A 22,148-nucleotide genomic window follows, 5' to 3' on the forward strand; every position below is an offset into this window, starting at 1 on the left:
GGTGTTACTTGACCCACAATTTGATGTCATAAGAAGGTGCACATCTCCAGCCCTAATGATATCACATAAGAAAATGTGTTTCCGAAACATCACAACCCACTATCAACTGGCATACTAGGCTCTATGTGATAGGGTAAAGAGTCATAATGAGTCTTCCCCAGCCATAGTCCCCACGACCCCACGCCGAGGCTGCATGATCGGGCACCAGGATAGGCTTAGTCGCTCTGGTCCATACAAATAGCCCTAGGATTGCGCCCATAGACCCTCTCTGCCCAGCGATTGATGTTAATTTAAAGTTCCTTGACTTTATGCCAAATTGCCGTTTCTCTACATCAATGTGCTGGAACACATGGGGGAGTGCGAAGTTGAGGTCTCATATATATCCATTGTTATCAGCTTAACTTCACGCATATGAGACCCTTGGTCGTCTGTAATAGCCTAGGATCTTCCAGATACGGGATCTCATGAATAACCAGGCCTCTTCTACAGAGTATATAATCTGAGTATCATAAAATATAGTACTCCGTACATCCATTTTATGGAGCTGGTTTCATCCCTATAATTGCATCGTGCATGCTGCATGCTGCAATGCTGTACAGTAATTTGAAGCGTTATATATTGAAATTCTATGATCATTGAGAAGCAGACAATCAGTGTTCTAGTCCTCCGTATACTACTCCAGATTCCTTTTCCGGAGGCTGGAAGGTTTCCTCCTAGGCGTACACTGTTATAGATCCATCCAAAGCCCTTTCGGAGGCCCTTCCTAGAGCTCTTCATCTTGTATTTTGAACTTTGACTTTTCATAGTAACCTATCTTCACTACAAAACCTACTAGGAATCTCTGAACCAAGAAAAAGACCGTGTCAAGGTCTATCAACTTAGGAATGAGCAAAATAATAACTGAGCGAGAAGTTGTGGGCCTGTCCATGATTATTGATTAAAAATAGTAACAGTCGTCTATTCCGTGTTGAAAACATGCTCAGTTCTCGCTCGTTCTTTGTTTTCCCTTTCTTTACATGGCTGAATGATGGAGTGCAGCATAGATCCGCAGTAATGCGATTGAAACATGTCTGTTCCCGGTCATTTGGGCTTCATATACTCTGTATAGTCGAGCTAACCAAGGATTTTACTTAAATAGTCCACATATCTGTGGATGCTTGCATAATTCTTGCTTTGTTAATGTAAATTTTATGAAGAGGCATTAGGAAATATATCTCGATAAGTGACGTCTAAATGGTGATTTGACCGAGTCTGACCTATGTTTTGGATATTAATCCATCTGGAATCCACGAGTCTATGTGGAATGTAGTGTTCAAGTTGATTGAGAGTCTCAAAGATGTTCTTGAAGTGTGGTTGTTGCTGTCCTTGAATGTTGGTGATATCGGGGCGCCGGATACTCTAAGATCTTGGCTCTCCTAGGCTACATCATAACATCCGCAAACCCCTGACTCTCCCTACTCTTGTGTTTTCACTACTCTCATTCTCCTGCAATCCTCGCTACCCTTAATCCCAACTATCCTTGTCTATCCGCCATGGCGGCCTCCAGCGAGTTCGCGTCTGCCATGACCACCCGGTCGCTCCGCATGGTCCGGACGGTATGGCAGCTTCCTGTTCCTGAGAGACGAGCCAGGTACTAACTCAATATCACATACAGGAACTAGAATTTCTTGCCGACGCATCCGTGATCACTCCCCATCAGCTCTCCTCCATTCTATCACAGCTGCCCGCCGATTCCAACGTGCATGCCCCTCGGGCGGCGCAGGCATCAGCATCGCCGCCCCGACAACTGGCGCAACCTGTGCCTACGCAACATGTTCCAGTGCAGTCGCAGCCCTCTCCAGCGCCTTATACGCCCTCATACTCGCCTCCTACCTCGCAAATGGCCAATGTGTTGGTGCACGAGAAGGCCGCGATGCATAACCAATACGCCAGCCCGCCTCCTGTAGCCCTGCCAGCTTATCCCCAAGTCCCGCCGGTTCTCGGTGTTGCGGCGGCCATGTACGCATACGCACCCACCGATCCAGGTGATTTGGCCCTGCAGCCACAGGATCGTATCCAGATTACTGAGCACATGAATGACGACTGTATGATAATCCCCTCCCACCTAGCATGGAATACCGGCTAACTAGTGATGAACAGGGTGGCGTGGTCGCAACGAGCGGACTGGCCAGGAAGGTATCTTCCCTCGAAGCTATGTGAATGTCTTGGATGAGAAGGCTGCTGCCTCTGCGCCCCCGCCTACAAACTATGGAAACATGCCTCTTGCAGTCAGCCAGAGTGGACAGCCTTCAAACCCGGATGAGCCGAAGCAGCCCAACAAGTTCGAGGAAGGAGGCAAGAAGTTCGGAAAGAAACTGGGCAATGCCGGTATGTTTTAAATATCTCTTGGTAATTCTGGATAATTTCTAACTTGGTATCAGCAATCTTCGGTGCCGGTGCTACTGTCGGCTCCAACATCGTCAACAGCATCTTCTAATCGCATGGCCGCGCTATCTTGTTGGGCGTTTTGCTTCTTCGTATTCACTCTCATTGATACGGCGTTGGGGGATTGAGTATTTTTTTGGGTCTCTAATGGATTTAGTGGACTCAACCAGCATAGCTTATTGGCCGAGAGCCAAAGATTCTAGGATTCTCAGTGCTCGAATGTTAATTAGCTCTTATTGATTATCCTGATAGGCGATTACTCCGTATATATATTCTAATTCGACTCTTGGTTGAATGATAGCGTCGACACTCGCAGGGTCAACTTCCGTGCTAAGATCTATGGTATATCATTCCATAATGAGCTAGGCCATCATCGCCACGCTAAGGCAGACTATGTGGCTGCCATAGCCACGACGTCCGTGGATTAGCAGCTCCTAGCGGAGGATAAATACGTATTTCTATTCGTCACTCTGGTTTCAACGCCCCGGTCATCAATGCACCCTGCAAGAGACATAAGACCGAAACCCCCGAGAATCAATATGTAAAAATTACTGCTAAATTTCAACACCCAACCACCTGATGCCATGCCACTTTCTCAGCATAGAAATAACATATATATAGCACCTTCTCCCAAAACAACGCAGGAATCATGAATAGTTTACGCGCCGATAACAGAAATAGTCCATCTAGACCCACAGTCCAGACTATAGCGCGATGTGGGCGCTTACATACAGACACTAAGTGTTCTAGCGGGGTTTCATACCCCGACAAGATCGAATCCGTGTCCTAAATGTGATTAGCTAGCGTTCTATTATTGCCATGCTAGCATGTAGGCACTGTACTTGGACCCTCTGGATCGAGTGGCGATCGGCAAGCCCCCATGGATGGCGGATTGAGGATTATGAGCGGATTCTCTTAAGAGGGCGCGGATTGCGCAATTAGACCAAGGGCATTTTTTGATATGCTCTATGTGTGATGATTATGGCCTGATATATTATGATGCTTTCTGTGCTGTTTTTGATATCTTTGTTTGTTCCTTTTGTAAAGGCCGATGATAATTGGGATGATTTTACGAATAATCTTGCAACCGACTTGGTATGTTCACGACTACTGGAGGAGAAAGCGAATACCTACAAATGATTAGATGATGTGCTGATACTCGGCGAAGGCTCCTTTAATCACCTTGTTCGGCGAACGACTCACGAAACAATTCCTGTCCGAGTCGATCAGCGTCCTCGATAATGTTATCTTCGCCCTTTCACCACTGGGAGTTTTGACGGCCGTAGTCTCGGTGATCAGGATATGCGGAAGTTCTTCCCTCAGAGCATTCGTTGGAAGAGCACAAGAAGGTCCTGCGGAAGCTGAAAGCGAACTGCTTCCTTGCGTTTCGGAATCCACTGCCGAGCTATTCAACGATGGCGGCATTACACGAGTTTTTGGCCGGCCCAAGATCGTGGAGATAGTTGCTTGGCAAGACGAGGATCCGAGGACTGGAGAAAAATCGACAAAGTTTGGCACTTTGAAAGATGCTCTTGATGAAAAGGCTTGGACTTGTCAGGGCAAAGGTCCACCCAGTGAACTACCAGAATTGGACATTCCCAACCTGTCGTTGAACAAGGGCATCAAGCGAAGAGATCCAGTTTGGTTCCATTGCGCTGCCATACTCGGGGGAATCCTACAGACTGGTCAGTACTTCTTTATGTTGGAGCCCGACATGATGCTGAAGATTCTCACCAAGGCACTGTTATATACGCTGCGCTCACAGTGTTTGTGTATCCACAGCATTTCAAAAAAGACGATAAAGCAGTTGCATCATATGCATTTCCTTTCTATTTCACCGGGACGACCCTTCTCTTCATCGGGATGTTCTTCTGTGCATTTATCATGGAGCGATCGTCGAAGGAATACTATTTCAAACCAGAGAAACCCGGAAGCAAGCTTTACTGGCTGCAGCCCGGTAATCAGAATGTGGGAGATCAAGTCTTTAATGCCTTCCTAGCTGTCAAAGAAGGCTCAGAGTCTTCAATGACTTATATCAAATCGATCAGAGATCGAAGATTTGATAGAAAATATGTGGAGATCTACTCTACCCTTGCGTCCACCATCCTGGGGTTTATCTTGCAGTTCGTCGGCCTAAGAGGTCTTCACGCCTCTGTCATTCTGGCCCAGCTTGGATCGACATTTCTCATGGCGATCATACGTACCTGCCTGCGCACGGAAAGAATGGCACCGGATGAAAACAAGATGAAAGATGATCGCGAACTCATGTCTCATAAACAGCTGGAGTTAGACTGCTTTGCCTTCTATCTCGAGAAGATCGAGTCATTCAATCTGGTCTCGCTGCCTGATCGGCCTGCGACTATGTCTTCTCCAAGGCCCATGCCTTATATTGGCGCACCACTGGCAAAGCAGGTGATTCGAACGAGAGCTCAGCTAGCAAGGCTCACCTTTAGTTCAAAACACAGCTTGAACGTTGATTGGGATGAAATGCCTATTCGTCAAATGGCCCAAAACCTCACGAGGACAATCGAGTTGACGATGGATTTGATCTCTAGTTGGGGAGGGGATTTAGGGAAGACGTTTCAGTTCCGACTTGGGTTTGATTGCCACAGACATTCTTCTGGTTCTAGCCCTCGATCTTCAGGGACGTATTCAATCGGCCTCATGCGATGCGGTGACGCCCTGCGATGGAAAGCGGATGTCAGCGAGCTAGAAGCAGTTCTAGGCTTATGGACTTGGTCACTTTACAAGTCAAATAAAGACTGGCGGGATTCAACTCTTTGTCGCCTTGTTGGATTGAGCGAAGATGAGGCAACCAGAGAAGAAACATTCCTCTACTATTACAAATGGATCTTCCGACAAACTGAAGCAAGGCTAGTCCCGTCAAAAGAATTCGACGGCTCATCACGCTTGTTTGGCTTCGAATCCATTGACCCATCCTTTGTTGGAAAATTGTTGGCCGTGAGGACAGCAAATGAGCTTGAGACCATGGTAGCCCAGGATATTTATATTCAGTTTCTCAAGGAAATTTTCATCCACGTGGCAGATTTGGGTGGAAATGTCGATGTTGTTCCGGGCTTACAAGGTTCATTTGTAGCATCAAGTACTCCGGTCAATGAGCTCATCCGTTGCTTTGAAGATGGCAACTTGGGCTCACGGGAGGATGCGTTACTGTGCATCGTTCCTGTCCTCAGATATCGGCGCCTTTTACCAGATCTTGCGGCAGATTCGGCCAAGGTCAGGGCCAGCAGGGATCGTTACATTGAGAATGGGAACTGGAACAGTGCCTTTTCGCTGCTCCGTTGGATATGCGAGCGGTCAGAGAAATCCCAGTTTGAGCGATCAGTCTACGAGTTAGGCTTCCTGTGCCGTCGGGCACTATTGAATACTAACAAACAAGTCCGTAAGCAAGGAGTCGAACAAACCTGCGCACTTCTCAAATCAGACATCAGAGAGGAATTCTTTGAAGCCCATTCAGCGCTGCCATCCTCGCACTGGCCCGCATCCCGGGATCGTGTCGCATGGTGGGACTCGTTCTCGCGCCAGCTTGGGTGGATTGCGTGGAATATTTCGACCAATGTACCAGGCATGGCATTCTGCCAACCCATTTTCAGATCTCTGAATGTGTCTGAGGATCTACGATGTCCGAATGATATGAATCAAGATCCAGAAGCAACCCAGAAGGGAATTCGGGCTTTGAAAGATTGGCTTACGCTGTACAAGATTGATGATATCGACCGCGAGGGATATGGCGAAGACGAGAGACTGGGCTTTGAATGGATTGTCAGAAACAACTTCCATGCATTGCTGCATTTCCTGTTGTTGAGATGGGTAGAGTTCAGCGACGACCTTCCCATTTTGGTTCGGATTGGGTATAGCCTCGCAGCAAGAAGCAGATCTGACCGAGCACTTGATATACTTCGCCGACAGAATGCGGACATTGAAATAATAGATCCAGACAACCGCTCAGCGCTGAGTGATCTGGTCTATACCCGCGACTTAGAGGGAAGTCGACTGCTACTGCAAAATGGAGCCGAGCCAAACGGCAACCTGCAACAGTCGAAGATTAGCCCACTTGGAATCGCCGCCCATCAAGGCTATGACGAAATTGTGGAATTACTTCTACACTTCGGAGCCAGCATTGAGATGACTGACCATGTTGGTCTCCGAGCCCTGCATTGGGCAGCCAGAAATGACCATCTCGATACTGTCCGCTTGCTATTATCCCATGGTGCGGAAATTGATCCAACGGGATTAGACAACTTGACACCGCTCCTTTCGGCTGCCATGAATGGACAGATTCTCATGGCTGAGCTGCTCATAAAAGAAGGTGCAAATGTCAATGCCCGAGGCCAGTACGGTCAAACTGCGCTGATGATATCTATCAATATACCAGACCCGATCCCGATGTTCCAATTACTCTTGGACAACGGCGCCAGACTTGATTTGTGTGATCAGAGCGGATCAACTGTTTTAGATCTGGCTAGGCAATACAATAATATGGAGGCGATATCTTTCTTCGAAATAGCACGCATGGCGTAGAGAAATATCACAGAAACGGCATTCCACTCAGCCTCATTTTATACACGCTAATATAGACTGTATTCACAATGGCCTGAAATGGACAGCGATCTTGTAATCTGCCTTGAAAAACTCGGCCAGTTGCCTGACAAAACCGTCGATCCGCGGGAATGTGCTGCAACTGGACTAATCGGCCAGCCTAGTGACTCGCCTAGGCCTTACAGTCGAAAGTTGTGGATATTAGATCGGAAGAAAGCGCTCGACGGGGGAATAGCGGCCGAGCCCTAGAAACTGCAAAAAAAGATCCTGAAAGGTGAGGCACTTTTGATAATAAGGACGAACCAAGTTGATACTAGGCCTTCGCACCAAGACATCAAGTTTGAGTGTTTCGCACCTCCTTTCCTTTAACCAACGCCATGTTTCGAACTCTGTGCTTTCGCAGGGCTTTGCTTCGACGCAATGTCGCTACACGTGTAAAACCATCCCTGCAAGGTCTTCACGATGAATGGCTGCTCAACGCGATCAACAAACTTTCGGTATACGACGCCATAACCTTGTCACAGCACAGCCGTGGAATATATGCCTTATGCGATGTGAAAAATCGTCAGAAATGTCACCAATTGGAGTTCGGCCGAGAGAAATACCCGCAGACTCATGAAGCTGGGCTCCAAGCTGGTCTAGACACATTACCCGCTATTCTACGAACTCCCTCCCTTGGAAATTATCTTCGTCGGGTGGACCTCTACGGAACTGGAATGATTGAATGGTATCCTGACTATGAAATTTCCATCCCAGATACTGTGCTGCCACCCGAGGATATCGACGGACTCAAGCAAGCAATCCTAAGCGCCGGCTTCCAAGATGCACAGGAGTGCGACTCAATTTTGTCCATGCTTTTACGAAATCCTACCAAGTTCGAGTAAGTGTTCATCTCTGATAACATCCCCTAATAAGATCTCAACTGAGTCCTGCGCTTTTGTGACCAGCAATACAGATCTGATTCAAGCACGGAAGCTCTTCAGTTCAAAGATGCCCTTATTACGCTTTTAATTGCAGCTGCTCCGAAACTTGAATCTATTTCAATGTATCCATTATTGGAATATATTCATTGTTCATGTACTGGGAACTATGGAATGGTGGATCTTCTCCGAAGATTGCTTCATCGGGCATCTGCAGAGTCGGTGCTATACTGCCAGAAACTACGAGATATTAGCTTCCACCCAGACGATAAGATCAACGAATCCATTGAGTACATTGAAGACCCATATTATCATCAGCTTAATATGGCCCGCAAACTACCCGCTGTTGAATCGGTCGCCTTCAAGCTGGTAACGTGGAGCAATGAAGCTGGAATACCACCTCCTCCCCGTTCCGCCAACTACAGCAAGATCAGCTTTACACATTCTGCCATGGAAAGTTGGGATCTTTGTCGTATTATCGAATCCGCTAAGACCTTGAAAAGTTTCACTTCCACCATCGGTGGTCGTTTATACCCTGAGGGTGGTACCCCCGTGTTATGCGTGACTCCGATACTCAAGTCCCTTTGGATACATCGGCAGACCCTAGAAGAAGTGAATCTAGATATGGAGAGCCAGACACATCGGCAAGAGTTGTATGATGAAGAATATCAACAAGGACAAGAGGATGTGATGAGTGAAGAGGAACGGAAAGAGTATGAGGAGCAATGGGCAGACGAGCTGCCAGAGCTAGCCGCCCCAGAGATCGCACCCGCGCGCGTCTCCCTGAAAGACTTTCCACAGCTCAAGAATCTCAGCATTGGAGCCCATATGCTATGCTATCTAGCTCGAGGTACAGGAGATGGCAAGAAGCAGCTTGGCTCAGAGATTTTCAATCTTGTTGATCATATCCCGTCTGGTCTTGAGTTCCTTCGGATTTACGGGTACGGAGAGCCCGCGGATGCTCACCTGGATTACGAATCTGATCTAGATATCGATGCCCAAATTGAGCAACTGGCGCGTGAGAAAGATGCCAAACTGCCAGGACTGAAGATCCTTGAAGGCGTTGAGTTTTGTATTCCAAATGGCAGGACTTTGGGTCAAGATGCGGATAGAGACGATCTTAAAATATTCTGGAAAGATCCAGATGACAACAGGTTTGACGATGTCGCCAGTGTAAGTTAGTCCGTACAATAATCTATGCGAAGGCCTTGGCAGGCCAGAAGAAGAGCTGTGCATTAGGAACTGCTATGTATGTTGTGCAGTGGACGGAGTACTAGAACACGTTAACACCTTCACACGGGGACTGGGTATCCAGTCTCATTGAAATGCCCCTCCTATTTGCCCAGCCCTGGGCAAAATGGTTTTTAGTCTTGGTAGCTTCTTGACACACGCTGATTCGACGAATGAGCTCTGTCCGTCCAAAGGAGATCATAGGATACGCCTATGAGATCCCGCACATGCCACTCTCTTAGCGCCCGGTGGGGAAGATGAAATAGATGTGCTAAAGTACGGAGTAGTCGTGTGTGTGACTCGACTCAAGAAGCTGCAAGTCTCGTCACATAATCTATGCTATTTTGCCATGGAAAATTCCAGTCTAATAATAGAGAGCTCTTGGTGAGGGGAAGCTATCTCTCCTTAAGAAAACCCCCAGAACCCGCTTCGACTCTCTCTCAACTACGCTCACTTACCGACCATCTGTATAGCCCCAGAGTCGTTGACCCAGTCAGACTCATCGAGAGAAACCTTGGAAGATCAAGCGCAAGTCTTTCGGTGATACCATACCCCGCCACAGTGTGAGTCTGACCTTCAATGCCTTGAATCTACTCTGATCCAGAAAACAGCATTTATTAGAGAAACGAGACGAGATTCAAGTGTTCGCGTGCCGATTCACTCTTGACTAAATAAGCAGAATGGCGCAACAAACACATTATCCGCCACCACCCATGTCAGGTCAGTCCTCTGCGCTATTCTGGCAGGAATCTGTATACTAACCAATCCATGTAGCTCCGGCCAATGTAACCTGTAATTAACTTCAAACTCATATCGATATTGTCCCCGTACTGAAGTCGTTAGCATTCAATCCTCCCTCGATTTCCTCGGTTGCGGCTCCCAATATGAATTATCCGCCTCCTCCCAGACAGCCTCCCCCAAATGGAGTGTATACTTCAGCCACTCCACCGACAGAGAGCCCAAAACCCCACCGACACACACAGTCAAATGGGGGATATCCGGCGCCGTCAGCCTCAGTGAGCCCGCAGATACAGGAGCCCCAGTTTGCCCAGCATAATATCGCTGCGTCCACTCAAAACACCGTCATGGGGATGGACAAAGTACCTGGAGGAGCCCCGGCATTTGGAGACTTCACTGGAGCGACGGCAGCCAATAGTGATGATACTGGCGTTTTCAACGGCGGCAGCTATAGGATCAGCCACCGAGATACCAATTCTCTACTGACAGTACAGCTGGCGATGGGTTGTCCCTTGACTATCAGACCCGGTAAGTCGAATTAACCCCAACTATGTTCTTATATCGATTTGCTTGATTGGGATCTTTCCAAGAAGAATCACACCGGTATGGAGTTAATCTTGTTTCGCTTTTAGGCGCAATGATCGCCATGTCCCCAACCCTCACATTGCGAGGAAACGTAAGTTTCTCCTGGAAGAAATTCATCGTCGGCGGCAGCATGACCATGTCCCACTACACCGGTCCGGGCGAACTCCTAGTAGCACCTTCAGTATTGGGCGATATCATGGTCCTCCGCCTGACCGGAAGCGACGAATGGAAAGTCGGACGTGATGGCTTCCTCGGACACACCGCTGCGATCGAGCACAAATACCAAGCGCAAAGCTTATCCAAAGGAGTCTTCTCCGGCGAGGGACTTTTCATCTACAAGATCACTGGAACCGGATTACTCTGGATCCAGAGTTTCGGCGCGATCATCCAGAAAGATGTGAGTTTGCCATGTCCGATTCCACAACTTCTCTCTGACATATATTGTTCCCGCAAAGCTTCGCGAAGGAGAGTCCTACTTCGTCGATAATGGACACCTTGTAGCGTGGAACTGCAAGTATAAGATGGAGCGCGTTGCCTCTGGTGGGATCATCTCTGGGATTAGCTCGGGCGAAGGTCTGGCTTGCAAGTTTACAGGTCCTGGAACTGTGTATTTGCAGACTAGAAACCTTCATGCCTTTGCTGCTCAGATGAAGATCAGCACCGCTGGTGCTTAAGTTCCTACGCATGTCTTTTGAACCACGCAGGAGCAGTTCCGAGTCCCGGTTTGGGGATTTTATGTGACCTTTTCCTCCATGAGAAACGAAGTTGTCCTTTGTTTTGATATACTTGTTGTACACTTATCCAGTGCATCGGGCTTAGGCCCAATTATGAGCAGGTCTCCGTTTTGTACCAGTTTGCTAAGGAGGTGGATGCAGTGGCCATGTTAGTACATTTTGTGTGGAATTCTTGTTTTTTTGTTCACGGCGTTGCTATCGACATTTTCTCTTATGTCTGTCATACCATCTGGTGCTACATTATTTTTACTTGAGACCCAATTCCATGAAAGTATCAATATCCCTCCAATAGCTACCGTCTTCTGTTTAACTTGTCCATACGTCTACAAGCTTATCCAGGTATGACGGAAGTACAGCAGTTCTGATAGGCAGGCCCAGTTACCTGATATAAGACCAAACAGCCCTCGGGGGTAAAGTATAGTGATGTTTGTCCATTTCATGCGAAACTATTTTTTATTCTTCACTTCGTTTCCTCGTTCAAGCTCCTCACCGGAGAAAGAAAAAATCAGCAGGACCTTTTTCCCACCCCGCCAAAGCTCTAGTAAGTCACACGCCATAAGGAAGAGATAAAAACAAGCCCTTCCTCCACAAATTGGCAACACAGCTCCATCCGCTTAACCCACACGCTTTCTGCGGCCGATCTGGGAACGGAAACCGGTCTTGATGGCAGCGACGGAACGACGAGAACCGCAGGAGTTGCAAGTGACGAAGTAGAGACGGTTCTCACCCTTGTTGAGCTCGGTATCGGGACTGCGGCAGGTCTTGCATGTGACGTACTCGACAATATAGCGACGCAGAACGGACTCGATACCCTTCTGTTGGAAACGGCCCTTGATGACCAGGCGACGACTGCCGTCGACACTGCCTGATGTACCCAACTCAGCGAACAGGAATTGAGTGCAGTGCTCCTCGCTAAAATAGAAAAGACGTTAGATTTGATACTATGAAAGAGGCGTTGAGATAGAGAACGAGTAACGAACCTTCGCTTCATGCGCTTGCAAATATCGGCAATGTTGGCGAAAATGGTACGACGGTTACCTTCACGCAGACACTGGGGAGGAGGAATCTTGTAGGACTTGGCGCCGCTGGACAGAAGATCGGGGTGGTGGCTCTCAATGAGAGAGAAGAAACGGGAGACAAGGAGCGAGTAGGGGATGGGCTGTGTGGCGTCGTGTGCCCAGATACCGGTGCCGGCCTCAAGGTCGCCCTCGGGCACTGCCTCGGGCTGATCCTCACCAGCCTCCTCAGCAACACCAGCCTCAGCGAGCTTGGCCTCGAAGTCGGTGGCGTCGGACTTCTTGGTCTTGCTGGAGCTGCTCTTCTTCTTCTTCTTCAGCATGGAGGGATCGAACTCGCCATCGGCGGCGGGGGGCCTCCTCATCGCCAGCTTCGGTGGACTTGGACTTCTTGGAGGACTTCTTCTTTTTTGAGAGACCCTTGAACATCTCAGTGACCTCGTCGACTTCCTTCTCTGTATATTCAAGACATCGTTAGTGGGGCTGAGGCGAAAACGACCGAGGGACGAAAGCTGAAATCGGGGAGCTGTTGCATACCGCCTGTGGGCTTCTCAGCCGGGGGGCATCTGTAACTTGGCCATTGGTATCCATAATGACCGATCCTTCGCTGAATGCGACCGACTTGCGCTGCTTAGTTTCGATTTCCTAAACGGAGGAGCAAAAAGCGGCGTTAGTTGTGAGAAAAGAGAGAAAACAGAAGAAATCGTATGATCTGGCTGTTCAGCAAGCAATAGCAATCCTCAACCCAGGCTCAACGATGTGTGTTCTTGGATCACTGTGGTTGGCGGCCGAGGGGTCGATATTGTGCAGACTCAAAGAAAATGTGGGAGGGTCGGTAAAAAGACAAGGGTGTGACGTACAGCGTCCGCCATGTTTTGAGGCTTCAAAGATGCAATTTACTCCACCACCAGTTGTTGGAAGGTAGATCAAGTTGTTGCGAAAGTGTAGAGCTTGAGTTGGATCGAAAAAGGGCAAAATTATCGCTGGAATCTGATATCGCCAGGCCTGGAGGTCTGTTATCGCCGTACGGGCACGTGACCAATACTGAGTCACCAGATTACACAGTCACGTGCTGAACCACGGAGCTTGGCGGCGATCCAGTTGACCGGTTGATCAAGGCAAACAGCTCATTCCAACATAACAACGGCAGTAGGCAGGCCACTGCTCGATCGAAATCGCTTCCGCTTCCCCTCGTTTACTCCTCTCATCACTTTGCAACCGCTTTCAACATGTCTTTCCCTTCAGACAGCTCAAATCCCTCCTTCTCGATGTCCGCGTACATGGTCCCCTCTCGACAGAACTCATACTGCGATTCCGATGATGAGCTCGCCTCCCTACCTTCTGAATCCACAACCGACTCCGACCTTGATACATTGTCTGAATATTCCTCCGATGCCGAGGCAGAATGGCGCGAAAGCATTGAACAGCTGGAGCTACTTCTGAGTATGGTCCTGGTACCCTTCATTGGGAAATACCTGGGGCGACGATGCGCATATTGGAGTATGTAACACCGACTAGCTTTATAGCTATGCTGTGTACAAGAAATTCCTACTAATCAGTTTCCATTTTAGGTTGGACACGATTCATGCAGTGGAAGTATCCAGTTGAGGTGGTGATGCGGAACCCGGCTGCATTCAAGGCAGCGGGTTTCATCAAGGCAGCTGCAGCTCTATGATAGATTGTCATTCCAATGGCCTTATAAGATCCTGCTGCATGTTTCATTTTTACCAAGCGTGCTATAGTTCAACCCCGCAATCCCCACCCTGATCAAATCTCCCCAGACCGACCCGACTTATCTTCCTGGACTGCCATATATCCACTACCAAAAAGCCACAAGATTACCTCACATTGAATCAAAACTCCTCGAGATGTCTACATTGGTTGTATCTGGGGTTGGAGGAAGATGTGGGACTGGGGGCAGTGTCGATTTCAATGTCCTTCAATCTCCGGCGATTCATAATTATTCTTCTCCAGCGGCGGCATACATGGATAGGCGAACCTCATATCTTGAATAGAGACATACATTTGGACTTGATCCATTTGACGATTTGTTTAATCTTCCTGTTCAAGAATGTTCTATACCCAATGAATTTATCAACTCTCATCAAAGCCAATGCTCTCTACGTCTATTTCCGATTGACCGTGGCACAATATAACTGTCCCTATCATGATGGAGAATCTATAACTCACGCAGCATTGGATTATCTGTCTGTGGACAGTGAACTGAATTATATCAATAACATTGTGCAGCGAACTACGTCAAGCATAGCTGATGTCCGTCAGATCAAGGATACTAACCCTAGCGCGCTTCATCAAACATAGGCCTGGAATATGCATGTTGTCTTAGATTCGTGATTGCTTTTAATGCCTATCAACGGCTAGGTTTAAGCTAGTTAGTCACGTTCATGAAATTAGTAGATCTTTAATATGATCTGGTTGAAGTTTGATGCAGATGTCATTGAGCTAGTATCCAACCTTTCAACTGCTTAATCAACCCAGCAGTGAAGTCGTGCTTGAAGGCTAATACAGTCTGTTCTGTCGCCAAAATTCACATAATCCTGGAGGCTGACTCCGCCTCGCAATGATTCCAGTTGTTGAGCACAATTGTGGCTGACGATGTCCAGTGTCTAGCCACGGCAAATCATTGCTTCCGTCAAAAGAAACACCGTTCAAGTGATGCATGGGGAAGTTTTCCTCAAGGAAAGGCTCGGATGGCCTTGCATCTTCTTTTTTTGTCTGATGTTTTGGCGGTCCATTGCGAGTTGCTCTCGCTTGCCTGCCTCTATCTTTCGGGTCGAGCAATCGGACTTCGGAATATGGATTGACTGTCGATTTTCCAGGAGGTCAGGGATACCAGTCATTCCAGGAGATGCAAGTAACTCTTGCAAGTCTGATGCAACTTCTGCCGCAACTTCAGGGTGCACGATGGCATGGTAAGCAGCATCCAGGGTGTGATAGAAAACTTCGTCATCGTCGACTTGACTCAGATCATAAAATTCTATATCAGAGGCAGGCGGCTGTCGGACCTCCGATAAAATTGCCGGAGAAATGGTTTCCTTGTCTGCTTTCTTGGGAGAAAACAATTCGTATCGGTCTTCGTTCAAGAGGTCTGTAGAACGAGTTTGGCTGTCAGATAGGGTGGGAGCGTGGGTTGGGACATTGAAACAGCTCTTTCTGTCTAGATTCTGAGGTAGTCCGTTGTCGCTTTGCCCCGAGTCTTGATTTTTCTTGGGATATTTCCCTCGCTCGGGAAGTGTGTCTTGTTCTGGTAAACATCTGTTCACACCTGAAGGCGTTTCAATCGAGGTGTATGGCTCCAGGAATTGTTGGGAAATTCCATTGTTCATGCTATCAGCCCCTGGAGAATGTAAGTGAGTTAGTTCAATCATCTCCGGCTGCACCTGCGGAGTGATTCTGCCTGTAGCGTGCTGGTCTGTGTTGGTTCCGGGTGAAGTACGCGTCTCGTTTCTGATTTCACTGGGCCATGATGCCTTTCTCTCGCACAGCAGCACCCATAATTCGGACAGACTCCAATATTGTTTAGTCAAGCCGGGGTTCGATATCTCCGTGCAAAGAGTTTGAAGATCCATTCCGACGTGCATCAGATTCAGCAGGTATTGTTCAAGAGCATTGCCTTGAGCTATGCTATCAGTGTCACTCTCAGACCAAGTGTACGGAATCGACGGAGACTGAGACGTCCTTCTTCTCTTGTTGGGTGAGTTGGGAGAGACATTCCCCAATCTTGGAGAAGCCGAGGAAATCTCGTGGAGAGGTGCCTCTTCAGATATGACTCGCTTTCTTTTCCCACCAAGCCAATTATTGCCTGGACGGGTCATGGCAAGCTTGGGGCAATTATCTAATGAATCTTTGAGCAGTAGCTCTTGTTGATCGCAATCCCCGTCGTGTCTTCCGCCATGATCATCCTTGTGGGTCCACGTGGGATCGGGGCTAGGGTTATTCCTTCGGGGGAGAAAGGCCATCTCACTAAAGGCAAGATCAGACTCTGCAGAATATCTGCGAGACTTCAGGCTTGGTGTAGCTTTTGTAAGGTTGGCCGAGGAAATATCTTTGTGATGATTGCTCGAAGAGGAAGTCCTGCCCTTGCTGAAGATGCCGAGTTTTGTGTTGTTGCGAAGCTACACGCAATGAGTAATATGCAAACGGAATTTACCAGGGTGGACTTACTGTCAACCTACTTCCTGTGACATTTGTGGCTTGGAACTCATCATTCATGGTGTGCTTTCTGCATGCGCGCTTCTTGGTCCTTCCTTTGCGAGGCTGCGACTGGGACCCGAGGGCAGATGATGGGCCTTTATATTCATAGCGGTCCTCACGAGTTTTGTGTCTGGGCCTTAGCTCGTAGGTATTTCGGGATCTCTTGTGGCTTTCACTTCCAAGAATAGTCTCATGCGTGGACGGTGCTCCGGATTCCTCAAGGCAACTGGCATCCCGTTTCCTAGTATTTGAGTGTCCACGCCCTATGACATCGGAGATATCAAGGGGGATACATGAAATACTCGTTGCGGATTCCTCGTGAGACATCTCTCTCTGTTTATTGCCTGGAGCCCTGTTAGCACGGAAAATCTGACAGCCTCGCGATAAAGCCATGCCTTCACCTTGACGATGACTCTGTTCCTGCTCCACAGTGGAAAGCCACCTATAAATCGGATTATCTTTGCTTTCCATCACGAACTTGAATCAATGAAGATTTGAGCGTTGGGGTGTGTAAAGCGTGAAAGGTGTTGGAAATAAAAGCGTTGGATAGCAACTGGGGGCAGTGAGGTCACCTGAAAGCACAAATTGGGAGTTGCGAAAGAAAGCACGACCAGCTCTCATCCTCCCTACATGTAGGTATCGTTGGTCTTATCCTCTCATTACTGTGTGATGGATTTCATTGTTGATTGCCTTTCTGGTGTCACGTAATGCTCACATGGAAAGAAAGATTCCCTGACTCATCTACTAAGCAGCGATCACTTCCCATGTTGCTCGGGAGCTGTCGGTGGTGCTATTCACCTACATTCCACCTCTGTCCAGCCGAATCCTTCATTGAGAGAGAATTGGTAACATTGTATAGATTTCAATCCTGGGGCCGATCGTCGCCATTTCCCGGACTGTTCCCGACCTACACGGCCCAAGCCACAAGTGGGCCCACGGGGCAATGTCTCTCTGCTTGGATACGTGCATGCGCCAAATCATTGAGACTGAAAGTGTCCAGAAGCAAGAAGGCTCTTCATGATCACTGCAGTAATGAAATTAATATTTCAGTCTGCATGGCTAGACCATCTGCCGGGCAGTCAATCCCAGGCCGAATGGGACGTGATATCCACTATGCATAAACATGCATACAACCAATGACTGCATAGAGCCGCGAGGTATGGGGAATCTGTCAAATTCCACGGTCAATGCGTACATGAGATCCCGCCCAAGGTATCGTTTCTCTCAAAGATAAAGCGCATCCACCCTGGACTTGCATCACTACGCACAGCGTCGATGTATGGGCCTGGTCAAGTATTTGAATGCCGGTATAGAATTCAGATATTGATCCGGCGCTACCAAACTCAACGCAACGAGTCCCTCGTGAAATGTTGAGTCAAATGAGGGGCAAACGAAGTGTACATGCGCCGTTGTCTTTAGTGCCGCCAATCCAAACGAAGCCTCGGATAGCATACGATTTACGACTTGAAGAGAAGCCCGACGAGCCCCACAAATCAATCAGTTCAAGGCTTAGGCTCGTGGGACTGGCTTGAGCGGGTTTATCTCTGCAGCATCTCACCCCACTCCGGAGGACCTTTTGGGCTAAGGCCGGACTTCGCTCACTCTGGCCAAGCTCTCAGACAAAGACACAGTAAGCAGTATATTGCGCGTTGTGGACTTGCCGTTGGCGTCCGACCAGTGGAAAATTTCCAATGCGAAAGCCCTAACGCAGTGTGATTGTTACACGGGACTGAATGCTGACTCGCCTCGCAACCACTAGGATCTCCCTGTCATTTCACAACCTAGACGTTTTCTGATTTTTATCCTCTTCTTTCGCTTCGATCATCTCTTTCCGTCGACTCTCATCTTCTTGTTATCATACCAAGGCAGTTCTAGCATTGCCTTTCTTTCGGCTTTCATCAGACCTGAGCCGCGATGTCTAAGCTCTTCGTTCAGTGTGTATTCTCTCTCTGCGAATCAATTCGCGCTGGTAAGAGCCAGTCTAATGATTGATGCAATGTGATCTAGCGGCCTTTCTTGGCACACTAGCGATGACACCTTGCGCGAGGGTTTCCAGCAATTCGGCGAGATTCAAGAAGCTGTCAGTTCGCATTCATTGAAGTAAATCACTATGAGTTGAGCTTTTGCTGATTCTACTGACCACAGATTGTCGTCAAAGACCGTGCGACTTTGCGCAGCCGTGGTTTCGGCTTCGTCCGCTTTGCTACTGATGCCGAGGCAGACGCTGCGATGAATGCCATGAACAATCAAGAGTAATAACTTAGCCTCACTTCATATACATTTCGCTGGTGTTCAAACGAGATCTCATACATTGTTCAGATTTGACGGACGGGTTATTCGCGTTGACAAAGCATTTGACCGACCCCAGCGCCCCGACGCTGGCTTCCAGGGCCGTGGCGGATATAACTCGCAGCCCTCATCGGGATACCAGGGTGGTGGCTACGCTGGCGGTTACAACGCCAGCGGGTACAACGGCGGTGCCGGTGGATACAGCGGGGGGTACAACCGAGGTGGTTACAACAACTATCCCCCTAGCGGTGCCAGTGCCGGCTTCGGCGCAGGTGGCCATGGTGGATATGGTTCGTCTCTTGCCAGGGGACTCTCCCTAGCATATTTTACTAATTTGTTCATTTATATATAGGCGGTGGTCCAAACAGCGGATACGGTGGTGGTGGAGGTGAGAGCTATTGTTATCCTGACCCTATCGATATTAACTGACTTCCAAAGGCTGGCGCGGGAACAACCACGAGCAAGCTCCTCAAGACGGTCACTAAGCTCATTGAATGATCGATCGTCTTTTTGGTCCCCTACTATGTGTTCTTTTCTCCTTGCAATCCCCTTCTAGAAGAAGTGACGACCCATAACGGCTGGAACATGGTGGAAGATCGACTAGGAGCGGCAGGTGCCGCTTGCTCAATTTTGATTTTTGCAATGGGATTTTGTTGTATTTTTGATTTCTCCTTGCTAAAGAAGAAATATGGGCTTCTAGCTCAAGCTACGCTCTTATCAGGTGCACATTTTGAGCATTTATATGGATGCATTTCACCTTATCCTACATTCAAAGTTGCTTGGGCTTTTATTTTGATTTTTGACACAATGACCCATGTGTATTTTCATATTGCACCTGTTCACTTCTCATAGCACATGGCATTCCTGAACGAACCATGCAGATCACGATCACTGATATGGTGGAGATAATACCACAATTTGAAATTTCTTATGAGTATTGCAGGCAACGGACCGAATTGCCACAAGTAGAGGAGCTTTTCTCTAGCAGGAAGTTATGCATAGCCACTATCTCTACCTAGTATTCTATTACCGCTACTATTCTCTTCATGCAAGGTGTCATTCGGATTTGGTATATTTGCATCCTACCTGGGAACCCAGCCCTTCTCGGGACTTTTCAGCTTCGAAGGGCTAACAGCGGAGAGCCAGGAACAGGAATTTTGTAGAACAAGATCTAAAAGTATTCTTTTAATCAAACCTATGCACGCTGCCCAGGTGCGATGTTGGAGTGGTTCAAATTTTAGTACTAACAGGATGAACCACCCACTTAGATATGCCCACTATTATTAAATGAAAACAAGCTCACTCATCTTCTTAGTGGTTTATTCGACTCTTATTCTACATCGGTATTCTATTGGAATACCTGATCTATGTATCAACAAAATAACATCAGTCGTCAAAGTACCCTCATCAAATGCAGTGTACTTCATTCAATTGTCGAACGATCATCTCCGAAACCAGTCTCAGACGCGCCCTCCAAAGACCTTGTGACCTGCAATTCAGCTTCCTTCTCCTCAGCCTCTGCGAGTCCCTCGAGCTCAATGGCCTTGACTTTCTTCACCAAATCTGTAACATGAACATCTGCACTACCAAGCCCGATGCCATCAAGAGCCTTCTCCAACATGAACAGATATTCAGAATTCTTTCCACTTAAACCGTGTCCCTCGCTGATGACCTGTGCCACATGTTGCGGCTCGCGATGGGCCGCATCACGAAGGAACTGCGGGTTAGTCGGCTGCCCGATGTAAACCATGCAGATGATTGGCGAGGATCCTTGATCTTCACCAGATCCGGTCATTCCTTGGACATCGGTTGTGGGGTGGAAAGGCGTGTAGTGCGCGCTGTATCCATCGATCTCCCGTTCGTCCAGGTAGTCGTGGACTTCCTCGGCGTGAGACGCTGGGATGTGGTACGCCGCGCCCCAGACTTTGCCTGTGGAGGAAGATTCGGATTCCAGGTGCGCGAGCTATGGGGAGATGTTAAGGCGGCTGAGGAGAGCAGGGAGTGGAGCTGGAACATACCGGATCATCCAAGGTCTCCCAGAAGCTTCGCTCGATTACGGTGACTACTCGACCCGGTTGCTCGGGAGTGCCGCGGTGGTCAGTACTTAGGGAGCGAGTCAGCGATTTTGCCATATTGTGTAAATTCAAGATAGTAAAAGGTCAACATACCTAGCCTACAATTCATGGAAAGAAAACCACGATGTCAGTCTCGTCAACCCGAACAGAGCCAATCCTTCAAGTGTAAGGTCCACCCACCTGCCAAAAACGTCGTACATAGCCACTAATATAGCCTGGTACGCGCTGGTCTGGATGATATAGTTAGATAGTCGATCCTTCGATCAGACGTGACCAATACGAGGCTTGTTCTAATGTTGCCTGTTGACCGCCGTCTCATTGCAATCTCACATACCGTAGTGTGGAGGGGGTTTCCAAATCAAGCTCCTATTTGATATAATTAGTATGCAAGACTGGGTATCGGGTCAATGATTCAACCCACCCATAACCGAATACCCAAAGATCACCCTTGGGAAAATGACTCTTCCACGTCCGACCTTCGGGGTGGACCTGATGTCCTTGTGCAATGGCAGCCATACCAGATTTGTTACCGCCACCCAGTCTCTAACGAATCTATGTGCTGGCGCTTCTCAGGTTCCAAGGTTGAAATCGTGGATTAATAGTTCCTTCCCTGCGATGGATTCCAGGGCTGATATTTGCAGGACGCAACGAGCAATTCCAGTGGGAAAACAAGGGCTTATTTGTTCACGATGGCTGTTGTCGATTGGATTTTGGCAACTGTATTTCCAAATGTCGAAGTTTAGAAATCAATCGCTGTACCCCGTCTCCATTGTTTGCAGTGTTTGTTCTTGGACATCCCACCATCTTCGTGCTCGATGAGCGATCTGGCGTCAACAATGGGAGATGTTGGTAATCTGGGATGTGTGGCTATACCTAGATAGTGAGGCATAAACAATTGTTGCAATAGTTACACAGGCTAAGTCAAGTATACTGACATCCACTATACCGTCCGTATCTAGCTAGATCTGGGATGTCCAATCTCTTGTCTCCCAGATTCTCCTGGAGGGGAAGTCCATGTAAATCAGAATTCATCTCGGCAGGATGCTTAATTAGAACCGTCGCTATAGGCGGTTCTCATCTCAGGTACAAGAGGATCACTAGAAATCCGAGTGGTAGCCTTATTCCCTTTCGTGGTAAAGGATAAAACTATTGATATATACATATATCACTAAGATGAACAAACAAGATAAAAAATACTCCAAACTGAGCGTAGAATATAGAAATGACTCCATTTTTGGCAAATAGATAATTCGTGCAAACCGTGGGGACCCATGCTCCCAGGTGCATTTGTGCCTGCATCACTCCTTTCTTATCAACGTCCTTATCGATAGCCTTATCGATTATCAGCTCCTCTTATCGCCC

The 22,148-nt window shown here is 48.1% G+C and overlaps 9 protein-coding genes across 9 annotated transcripts; 6 read left to right on the top strand and 3 right to left on the bottom strand.

Moving 5' to 3' along the window:
- Positions 1 to 1,532: 1,532 nt before the first annotated feature.
- N7457_005705 (SH3 domain-containing protein) lies at positions 1,533 to 2,476 on the top strand (the record flags this gene model as incomplete). Its single annotated transcript, XM_057176749.1, has 4 exons — positions 1,533 to 1,595; positions 1,655 to 2,084; positions 2,140 to 2,367; positions 2,421 to 2,476. The coding sequence occupies 4 exons, from the start codon at positions 1,533 to 1,535 to the stop codon at positions 2,474 to 2,476; spliced, it is 777 nt and encodes a 258-aa protein (XP_057031051.1).
- Positions 2,477 to 3,420: 944 nt separating this feature from the next.
- On the top strand, positions 3,421 to 6,966 carry N7457_005706 (ankyrin repeat domain-containing protein; the record flags this gene model as incomplete). The annotated part of the gene is made up of 3 exons (XM_057176750.1): positions 3,421 to 3,519; positions 3,593 to 4,109; positions 4,163 to 6,966. The coding sequence occupies 3 exons, from the start codon at positions 3,421 to 3,423 to the stop codon at positions 6,964 to 6,966; spliced, it is 3,420 nt and encodes a 1,139-aa protein (XP_057031052.1).
- Positions 6,967 to 7,361: 395 nt separating this feature from the next.
- Positions 7,362 to 9,181, top strand: N7457_005707 (uncharacterized protein; the record flags this gene model as incomplete). Its single annotated transcript, XM_057176751.1, has 3 exons — positions 7,362 to 7,864; positions 7,940 to 9,077; positions 9,110 to 9,181. 3 exons carry the CDS (start codon positions 7,362 to 7,364, stop codon positions 9,179 to 9,181), a joined length of 1,713 nt encoding a protein of 570 aa, XP_057031053.1.
- Positions 9,182 to 9,814: 633 nt separating this feature from the next.
- N7457_005708 (AIM24 family protein) lies at positions 9,815 to 11,131 on the top strand (the record flags this gene model as incomplete). The annotated part of the gene is made up of 4 exons (XM_057176752.1): positions 9,815 to 9,886; positions 9,971 to 10,400; positions 10,505 to 10,854; positions 10,913 to 11,131. The coding sequence occupies 4 exons, from the start codon at positions 9,815 to 9,817 to the stop codon at positions 11,129 to 11,131; spliced, it is 1,071 nt and encodes a 356-aa protein (XP_057031054.1).
- A 674-nt stretch (positions 11,132 to 11,805) lies between these two features.
- On the bottom strand, positions 11,806 to 13,079 carry N7457_005709 (translation initiation factor eIF2 subunit beta; the record flags this gene model as incomplete). Its single annotated transcript, XM_057176753.1, has 4 exons — positions 11,806 to 12,103; positions 12,172 to 12,719; positions 12,745 to 12,852; positions 13,068 to 13,079. The coding sequence occupies 4 exons, from the start codon at positions 13,077 to 13,079 to the stop codon at positions 11,806 to 11,808; spliced, it is 966 nt and encodes a 321-aa protein (XP_057031055.1).
- A 357-nt stretch (positions 13,080 to 13,436) lies between these two features.
- Positions 13,437 to 13,882, top strand: N7457_005710 (uncharacterized protein; the record flags this gene model as incomplete). The annotated part of the gene is made up of 2 exons (XM_057176754.1): positions 13,437 to 13,707; positions 13,779 to 13,882. The coding sequence occupies 2 exons, from the start codon at positions 13,437 to 13,439 to the stop codon at positions 13,880 to 13,882; spliced, it is 375 nt and encodes a 124-aa protein (XP_057031056.1).
- Positions 13,883 to 14,727: 845 nt separating this feature from the next.
- On the bottom strand, positions 14,728 to 16,893 carry N7457_005711 (uncharacterized protein; the record flags this gene model as incomplete). The annotated part of the gene is made up of 3 exons (XM_057176755.1): positions 14,728 to 15,032; positions 15,062 to 16,343; positions 16,393 to 16,893. The coding sequence occupies 3 exons, from the start codon at positions 16,891 to 16,893 to the stop codon at positions 14,728 to 14,730; spliced, it is 2,088 nt and encodes a 695-aa protein (XP_057031057.1).
- A 1,443-nt stretch (positions 16,894 to 18,336) lies between these two features.
- N7457_005712 (RNA recognition motif domain-containing protein) lies at positions 18,337 to 19,196 on the top strand (the record flags this gene model as incomplete). The annotated part of the gene is made up of 6 exons (XM_057176756.1): positions 18,337 to 18,356; positions 18,430 to 18,502; positions 18,568 to 18,674; positions 18,742 to 19,001; positions 19,064 to 19,099; positions 19,150 to 19,196. 6 exons carry the CDS (start codon positions 18,337 to 18,339, stop codon positions 19,194 to 19,196), a joined length of 543 nt encoding a protein of 180 aa, XP_057031058.1.
- Positions 19,197 to 20,134: 938 nt separating this feature from the next.
- On the bottom strand, positions 20,135 to 21,302 carry N7457_005713 (gamma-glutamylcyclotransferase; the record flags this gene model as incomplete). Its single annotated transcript, XM_057176757.1, has 5 exons — positions 20,135 to 20,674; positions 20,730 to 20,814; positions 20,967 to 21,011; positions 21,121 to 21,152; positions 21,222 to 21,302. The coding sequence occupies 5 exons, from the start codon at positions 21,300 to 21,302 to the stop codon at positions 20,135 to 20,137; spliced, it is 783 nt and encodes a 260-aa protein (XP_057031059.1).
- Positions 21,303 to 22,148: the final 846 nt, after the last annotated feature.

Source organism: Penicillium paradoxum (genome assembly GCF_028828445.1).
Source record: "Penicillium paradoxum strain IBT 22861 chromosome Unknown utg000005l_segment0_segment0, whole genome shotgun sequence".
NCBI classification, from domain to species: Eukaryota; Fungi; Ascomycota; class Eurotiomycetes; order Eurotiales; family Aspergillaceae; genus Penicillium; species Penicillium paradoxum.